This window comes from Coptis chinensis, chromosome 4, assembly GCF_015680905.1.
Source record: "Coptis chinensis isolate HL-2020 chromosome 4, ASM1568090v1, whole genome shotgun sequence".
Classification (NCBI taxonomy): domain Eukaryota; kingdom Viridiplantae; phylum Streptophyta; class Magnoliopsida; order Ranunculales; family Ranunculaceae; genus Coptis; species Coptis chinensis.
In genome coordinates this window covers 92,501,043-92,509,899 of record NC_141459.1, presented here as the reverse complement: position 1 = coordinate 92,509,899, position 8,857 = coordinate 92,501,043, and the positions used below count along the sequence as shown (strand labels likewise).

Here is an 8,857-nt window from a genome sequence, read left to right as displayed (position 1 = left end):
ATATATATATATATATATATATATATATATATATCTATATAAATATAAATTGCGGGTGTGCATATATTTTGTTTGGGTAATAAACACAATGGGACCCCCACATAATTGAGTTAATTGTATCAGATACTTTTTTTTTTTTTGGTAAAGAATTGTATCAGATACTTTCTAGTTGCAACAGACCCCACTGCAAGCTATTCATGGCATTATGAAAGATGGGATGCTGAGATTCCAACTTAAAAAAAGATGTGGTCCAAAAGCGGCAGCAACATAAAAAGGTTTTGCCAGTTAGGTAGTTAGTAAGCGGGGCGTCAAAATGTCAAACTCAATTAATTGCACGCACCGCCCTTTCCCACATATATCAATCACGTGGATGTTTCTCATGTTACAACGAAACTCTATTTATACACGCCAATAAAGCCCTGGAAACTCTTTGGACAAAATAAAAAGGGGAACCTCCGCTCCTTTGTTTCTCTTCCTCTTTTATATCTCTCCTCAACAAACATCTCCATCATCTCAAATTTTGATTGGATCTTGAAAATTGTTTCAGCTAATTTTGAGATCGATCTGATATAATATTCATTGATCAATTATATACGCATGAGCTGTTTGGTGAATTTAGGAAACCCTTCCAATTCAAATCACTTCATTACTTGTCTTTTGATTTTCGTTCTTCACTTTTCACCTTTATTACATCTTCCTTTATTTAATTATTCTGAAAAATTAAGATTATTATTTTCCAATCATGGAATCCAGAGATCAGAGTCAGAGTCAGAGTATTCTTCCATTAAAAAAAGGTTTATCAGATATTAATGTTTAAAGTTAATTAATTAAGTTGATTAAATTATGTTTTTAATTAAATTTGTTTTTTTTGGTTAATTGTTGTAGTTTCTATTTATCCAAATAATGAGAAAAAGCAAAAAATTTCGCCTACTGTTGTTGTTATCGGTGCTGGTTTTGGTGGACTTGCAGCTGCTCGGGCTCTTCATGATGCCTCCTTTAAGGTATTATAATAATGCATATTTGTAATATATTTATATAGGTTTTTAGTGCATGTTATAATTGTATATGTTAATACGGTGCAATGTGTTTTTATTATTAGGTTGTTTTGTTGGAATCTCGCAAAAGGATTGGTGGGAGAACTTGCACTGATTATAAATTTGGGTTTCCTGTTGATATGGGTGCATCATGGTTTGTTTTGCTTACTATTTTAGTGTTTTATCAGACTAATTAGAATGCATAACCAATTTGTAAGTTCTAAAAGGATTTTTGATTTTTTTTTGTTATGCTTTAGGTTGCATGGTGTCTGTGATGAGAATCCGTTGGCCCCTTTGATAGGAAGACTTGGATTGCCGTTGTACCGAACAAGTGGTGACAATTCTGTGCTGTATGACCATGATCTGGAAAGGTGAGCATATATCTCTATCTATTTGATTGTCTTGTAATTAGGAGAACAAGTGAACAGCAATGTTTTCGCTGCCTTAGTGTTGTTTCGTACCAATCATATTCTAGTCTTGATGAAGGAAAACTCTTGGACTTTCTTCAGTGGAGAATTATTACCTTCTAGTCATAGTATCAAGTTTTGATGTGACAGTAATGTGCAAAGCACCGAACTAAAGAAATTTCCACTGAGAAATATTTAGTACACTACAACAAAGAATAGAACTCGTAAAATATCTAGATGTTAATGCAATCCATCTAGGCGCTATAAAGTGTTTGTTGTAGAGTTGTTGTCGTCCAAGCTGCGATGTTCCAAACCCACTATATCACCAATATTATTTCCACTTAACCACACCTCCCATGAGGTGAGGTTTTACAGAAAAAGGCTTTGGAAGCTGAGTAGTTAATCACTTACAAAACCATGGCTTGGACGACTCCTGACAATGTGGGAGTGTGGGACTAAACTCCTGGTACAGCCTCCACCCTTTTCAGACTAGTCGACTTTCGCGCAATCACACATTACCCTTACGGACAAATTCTTTGCTGCCACTGGCTTCTACTTTTAAGACGAGTTATCCTCAGCTTGATTCCCTCCTCTCTACAGCCAACATGCTCCCAACATTGGTCTGGTGAAGGTGCCAAGTAGGTCTTGGACGGTTACTGTTTGCAATATGCTGGCCTTCGGGCTTGGCGCCTTTCCATCCTTGATGATAAATTCTTGCATATCAGAAAATGTTTGGCACAAGGTCTTTGTTAGACTTTGGAGGTTTGGCACAAGGTCTTTGTTCGACTCCCACCTCCACTGAGCAAAGGGAATTTAAGGGATTAAGGAATAAAGTTCTAACTGTCAAGAAAAAGAAGAAGAAGATTTATCTGCATCTTGATGGGATCTCTTATATATTCATTTGAGATTTCTGAGATGCAATAAATTTTGCGAGACACTGGTACGGAGACTAGAAGAGATTGCAAAAATAAGGTCTCTTCATAGGATGATTTCATAATTCATATAAATTAAAGTTAGTAATGGTACTTGCCTTATTAACCAATTCTTTTCTGTTATTCAGAAAACCTGTAAATTGCTCTACTATGAATCTGATCAATGATCTTCCCAGGTGATGGAGTGGATGGTCCAAGATTCCATTTAATAGGTAGATTGGATCATTCATCTTTCGATTGGATCATTATGAATTTATGGCCAATCCCTTTTACTGAGATTGAATGCTAATGCATGTACTTAATAACATTTTGAGCTGTCTGAAGTCACTTTTTGCTTGTGTAGCCTATTGATTACCATTGTTTGTTTGCAGCTATGCACTTTTTGATATAGATGGAAAGCAAGTTCCTCAAGATCTAGTTACAAAGATTGGTGAAGTGTTTGAGAGCATCCTAAAAGCGGTAATATTTCTATTTGCTCGTCAAAACATCTGCTGATTGCTTTACTTAATGTTGTTCACTGCTTTTAGGTCTGTTTTAGTGGCACTGTACCAAGCAGGATTCAACCCAACAAAGTAACAATGTTTCCCTTGGGATATAATTTTTAAGAGTTCTTCATGTTGTTTCTCTTAATTGTGTTGATACATGCAAGTATAAATAACAATTTATGGTATTTAGTTACATGATAATGATTTATGGTATTGAGTTACTCTTAATTTTGAGGCATCCAAGTATCCAACTCAATACATATTAATTGAGGATTTTAATTATCTGATGCAAGAGCATTTCAAATCTTGCATCAAAATAATTAAAATCCTAGAGACATTCCATTCCCAATTAACCATATATCTAAACACTCCTCACGTGTGCGGTAACTTGAGCCAATCACTTGGACCAATTTATTGGGTGATGTGCAAGGGCCAGGTACTGTTTTGATATCATCTTAAATTTGGATCATCCAACTTAAAACCAATTTTGATAGAAACTACATATCCCAATAATTGCCTTTATATACATATCATGATGAATATTATTGTATCTGAAAATTTCAGACCGATGAAGTAAGGCAGGAGCGCAGTGAAGACATGTCAATATCCGAGGCCTTCTCAATTGTTTTGGAACGGCGACCAGATTTAAGGTCTGTTAACTGCTCTGCCTTATTTAGGTGTTATAGCTAATTTGATGTTGGTTAATGCTCGTATTTACTATTTGAAATCTTGTTTGCAGGCAAGAAGGGCTTGCTAACAAAGTATTGCAGTGGTATATATGTCGAATGGAAGGTTGGTTCGCCTCGGATGCAGATACAATATCACTTAAATACTGGGATCAGGCAAGTTTTATTTATCGAAGTTGACATTGAATAATTTTGGAGCTTCATCAAAAGTGTATTTTGGTGTTCATTACTTTTAGGACTTTCATGTCGTGTTGGTAATTTTCGATTAGTTTTTTTTTTGTTAAATTACTGGAGTCCCTAGTATAGTAGAGAACCCTCTACTAAGAGTATTCAATGAACTAGAAATGTGAGAATGCATTTGACGGTCATTAAATCATGTGACTGGAGGTTCTTATCCAGTTAGAGTACACTAAACTACACTTTTCAATTAGTTTTTTTTTTCATGGTCCATTGTACTAATGATGGGAGCATGACCCAACTGCCCCCTTACTTCGGACAATATCAGGGATATGTATAATATCGGAAAATCAGGTAGCTGATAGAGATATTCTGGATTTACTGAATTTTACCACCTCTTTCATCTTTCCCCCATGTTGTCTTGACCAATATCAGTCCAAAAAAAAACTCTAGTTTTCAAGTCGTTCATTTCCTTCTTCTCACCACACATTCATAGAAGTGGCACCATCAAATCAAAATTCATAATCACATAGCATTCCTTTGGTGAGATTTGGTTGCGTGGAGAAGTTTCTTGACTTTTGACTTGTGAATTGGTTGCCTATGTCGAACTAGATTGGTAATGTGTGAACATTAATAATTTGTCCTTATACCTGAAAACAGGAAGAATTGCTCTCTGGTGGTCATGGGCTTATGGTTCGTGGTTATCGCCCTGTTATAAACACTCTTGCTAAAGGTCTTGATATCCGCTTGGGCCACAGGTATGAGAATTTCATTTCAATTGGTATATTTATCTTTAATATTTTAATTTTGAAAATGTCTTTCAATAGCTAGCATTGCTCATCCTTCTATGTTCAGGGTGACAAAAATTACTCAGCGCTATCGTGGAGTTCGTGGAGTTAAAATCTATTGTGAGAATGGAAAAACATTTGTATCAGATGCAGTTGTAGTTGCTGCTCCTCTAGGTGTTCTGAAAGCCAAGCACATCACCTTTGAGCCAAGGCTACCAGAGTGGAAAGAAAATGCCATTGCAGACCTTGGAGTTGGAACTGAGAATAAGATAGCCTTGCACTTTGGCAAGGTCTTCTGGCCAAATGTAGAGTTCTTAGGAGTAGTTGCTTCTAGTTCTTATGGATGCAGCTATTTCTTAAACCTTCACAAAGCAACCGGCAACCCCGTCCTTGTTTACATGCCTGCTGGTCGGCTGGCCCTTGACATGGAGAAGATGTCTGATGAAGCTGCTGCCAATGTTGCTTATATGCAGCTTAAGAAGATTCTTCCTGATGCTTCTGAACCGGTAACTTTCATTCACGTATTCTATTACATTGTTTTTGTTTTTTTTTTGTCAAAGAAAAGAAATGCCTAGGCAAAGTTTCTGACACCTCAATGCCTGAAAAGGACTTAGCTAGCAACTAATGGTGTCTTGGAATTCTTATGAACTACGACTGACTGACCTGAAAACAGGAGATATTTTTTTTACCAGTAAAACAATAATTTTATTAAAAAAAGCAGTGTGATGGACCGGAAAACTGTAGATATACTCTCTATAGACTTGTGAGGTTAGTCCATTTACCATTTTTTTTAGCTCTTATCAGGGATGATTAGATCTGTTGATCTGGTAGACCTACACAACCCAGTAGATCCTACTGATGTTCTCTAACAAATTGTTTTTCCACAACCCATAATGAATACTTCGAGGACAAAGTATTAAAATCTTTCTATCATATGCCCTTACGTAATCATTTTGAAAATAAATAAATGAAAACACAACACTTTAAAACGTTTGGGAACTTGCGAGAGCATTTGCACATCCCTAAATTCTAATAGCAAGCGATATACGCTATTGAGCATTAGGAAAGTTCCAAAATTCAAAAGAGTTTGCCTTTATCTAGTGACTCCTGAGATTTTGTGTTTAACATTTTCTTATCATGATCTTTTGCAGATACAATATCTTGTCTCTCACTGGGGGACAGATATTAATTCACTTGGATCCTATAGCTTTGATACAGTAGGGAAACCCCATGATCTGTATGAGCGGCTGAGGATCCCTGTCGATAATTTATTCTTTGCGGGAGAGGCGACAAGCGAAAAGTATCCAGGAACAGTGCATGGTGCCTTTTCAACTGGCTTAATGGCTGCTGAGGAGTGCAAGAATCGTGTTCTTGAACGATATGGAGAGTTGGATGTGTTTCACCCGATCATTGGTGAGGAGTCGGCCTCATCGTGTGTCCCGCTTCTGATCTCTAGAGTGTAAGCTATCTCCAATTCTGATCCATTGTTGACATAGTTAGGTCTGGCTAACACATTGTTGCCATTTGATTTGGTGCTGGGGAATAATGGGAAAATCACTGTTTTCCGTGACTTCTTTGGAGCACCAGGTAAATGTGTACAGTCCTCTATGTAGCATAGCTTCTTCCTTCAGTAACTCGTGGACAATAGATGGACTCCTACTCTAGTAATTATAAAACAATTGATTATCATGCATTCAAAAAGTTCTGAGTCAATTGCCTGAATATTTTCCGAGGCATGACATCAGCAGCTTTGGGGAAAGACGTGATCATGTGGACTGTATTATCAAAATGATAAGAATGGTGTGGTTTTTTTATTAATGAAGCTCAGCTTGTTCAGTTGTATTCTTCAACTGGTCATCACAGAAACCGAACAAATAGTTCTTTGCTCTTACTGATCTAGGACCCCGCCCTTTTTTTATCAAAAATTCCGGAAAAATCTATAGAATTTTGCTAGAAATAGAGGTTTAAGTTGAGTTTATTCTCAGTACCAAAAGAAAAGTATTTTGGTGCAAATGTACGGTAGATATTATCATCTCTGCCAGTAGTTTTTTTGATTTTTGAGTAACAGACTTTAAAAACATATTTCCAGTTGCAGTTATGTATTTTTTATTGTTGTGGATAAGTAGACTTTATTGAGAGAAAAGTGCAAAGCACAGATTACAAAGGGTGAGTGAGAGCCTCACCTGGTTGAAAAAGACATAAGATGAAAAAAACAGTACACTCCCCTCATTTAAAGTGATCACCGACGTTATTACATTAGGGGGGTGTTTGGATCCTATTTATTTATTACCAAAAAGTGTTTATTAGTGAAAAAATATTTATTGAAAAAATAAATGTGTTTGGTTTCTATTTTAAAAAAAAAAGGTTTTTCATCCAAAAAATACTTTTTGGTCCCAAAAATTTGTTTTATGATAATTAGGTGAAACTTTGTTTTTCAAGTTAAAAAACTATTTTTCTTTGAAGAAAACACTTTGGATGCTAAAGGAACTCTCGGGATGTTTTAGACTTTAGTGATTTATGTCACAATATGTCAAAATATATCGAAAAACATAGTACGAAATCTGATTTGATAAAATAGTTTTAAAAAAAAATCACAACTAAATAAGTTTATTGAAAAACTGTTTTTAGAATAAATACTTTTTCATAAAAATGTTTTTTAAGAAAAAATGATTTTTTGAAAAAATGAGAACCAAACACCCCCTTAGTTTCTAAGAACTAGATCTTAAAACTGTAAATTCTTCTTTATTAATATATCGAAAAACATAGTACGAAATCTGATTTGATAAAATAGTTTTAAAAAAAAATCACAACTAAATAAGTTTATTGAAAAACTGTTTTTAGAATAAATACTTTTTCATAAAAATGTTTTTTAAGAAAAAATGATTTTTTGAAAAAATGAGAACCAAACACCCCCTTAGTTTCTAAGAACTAGATCTTAAAACTGTAAATTCTTCTTTATTGAGTAGTGGACAACCTATGCCAATTTGACCTCTAAGACAGTACTCCGCACAGATAATACTTTACTCCTGAAGATCCACAGCACCCATATCTCCTCCTCCTGTGTGCCGTGTAGGCTGCAGCCCCGATCATTATTTTTCCAATCAACCTTTGCAAACATCATCTTAATTTGGAGAGCTATTGCCTACCTAGGGTCTCGAAGGGTGCCCCCTCCCCAAATAGCCGATGAGGACTCTGGTACATTACGCGTGAAAAAAAGTAAAAAAACCCAATAGTAAGTAATTAAAGAAAACAGTGCAAAAAAGTAAAGAAACCCAATAGTAAGTAATTATGGAAAACAGTTTGGGGTTGCAGGCCCAATTTCTTGTTAAAATTTCTATCTTAGTACAATAACTAGTATGCGAACCATGCTATGCACGGGTTTCTTTAAGTCATCAAACCCATACCGAATATTTTACATTTTTATGTAGAATTGACTACCATGAGCTTTTTCAAGATTAGATTACACACACCATGATATGAAGCTCTGATATACTTGTCAACTGCACCAACGTTACAACCAAATATCACATTAAGCCTATGGAGAATCAATGATGGTAAAATATGTTTTTCACGCACATTTGAATTATACATATACAAAATTGATGGTTTGAGTGCACCTATGGACTTCTGTATGCGGTTAGTCAAATCAACTTGAATTCAAAGTTCTACATAGAATCATCAAGGGTGGGGGAGTAAAAAGACGTATGCTACACTGCGTTGCCGATACGAATTCTGGGAAAAACAAATGCTATGAAGCATTGCTAGAGAGGTATATAATAGCCTGCAAAAAAAAAAAGACAGTGCAACTTTAACAATCCACCAACACCAATCTTGGATATATAATAGAGGTGAGCATATCTATCACATGAATACAGCTCAAAAAACCACTAAAACATTAATCAAGATAGACGACGAAATTAACCTCACTACACCAAGGGCGTCCACAGGAACATCATTGGATGACAGGAATGACCCCATCGTCTAATATCAGCAAATTGTACGACAATGCAACTGCAATCAAGCCAGGCCACATAAACACCAGTGTTAGCAATTTATTCTTTCAATTCCAATGGAAATTTCACATTCAAAGAAACAGCATAATTAGGTATTACCTAGAAGGGGTTGCTTCCATTTGCGCTTCATGGAAAGCTCCTGGTATTTCTTTACGAACATATCATAATAACTTGTCAATTTTTCCAATGCACGATAACAAGACAGTCAAAATCAGACAAAATTTTGATGAATCTCAGCGTCTGACGTGTTTAAATTCAATGTCATGTGGAAGGATCAAGAATTTATTCAATGGAGCCCCACACATTGACACACAAGGCTTTAGTGAAGTTCAATG

General features: G+C 35.6%; 1 protein-coding gene across 2 annotated transcripts; it reads left to right on the top strand.

The window, feature by feature from the left end:
* Positions 1 to 302: 302 nt before the first annotated feature.
* On the top strand, positions 303 to 6,351 carry LOC147505681 (polyamine oxidase 2-like). 2 transcript variants are annotated; one of them, XM_086558143.1, is made up of 10 exons: positions 303 to 794; positions 886 to 1,001; positions 1,100 to 1,188; positions 1,292 to 1,405; positions 2,745 to 2,832; positions 3,423 to 3,508; positions 3,598 to 3,700; positions 4,382 to 4,479; positions 4,577 to 5,015; positions 5,661 to 6,351. In XM_086558143.1, exons 1-10 carry the CDS (start codon positions 743 to 745, stop codon positions 5,970 to 5,972), a joined length of 1,497 nt encoding a protein of 498 aa, XP_086414269.1. In that variant the 5' UTR covers positions 303 to 742; the 3' UTR covers positions 5,973 to 6,351. The 2 variants fall into 2 exon arrangements, with proteins under 2 accessions (XP_086414269.1, XP_086414266.1); XM_086558140.1 differs by having other exon boundaries at positions 433 to 794; positions 3,598 to 3,704; positions 4,386 to 4,479.
* Positions 6,352 to 8,857: the final 2,506 nt, after the last annotated feature.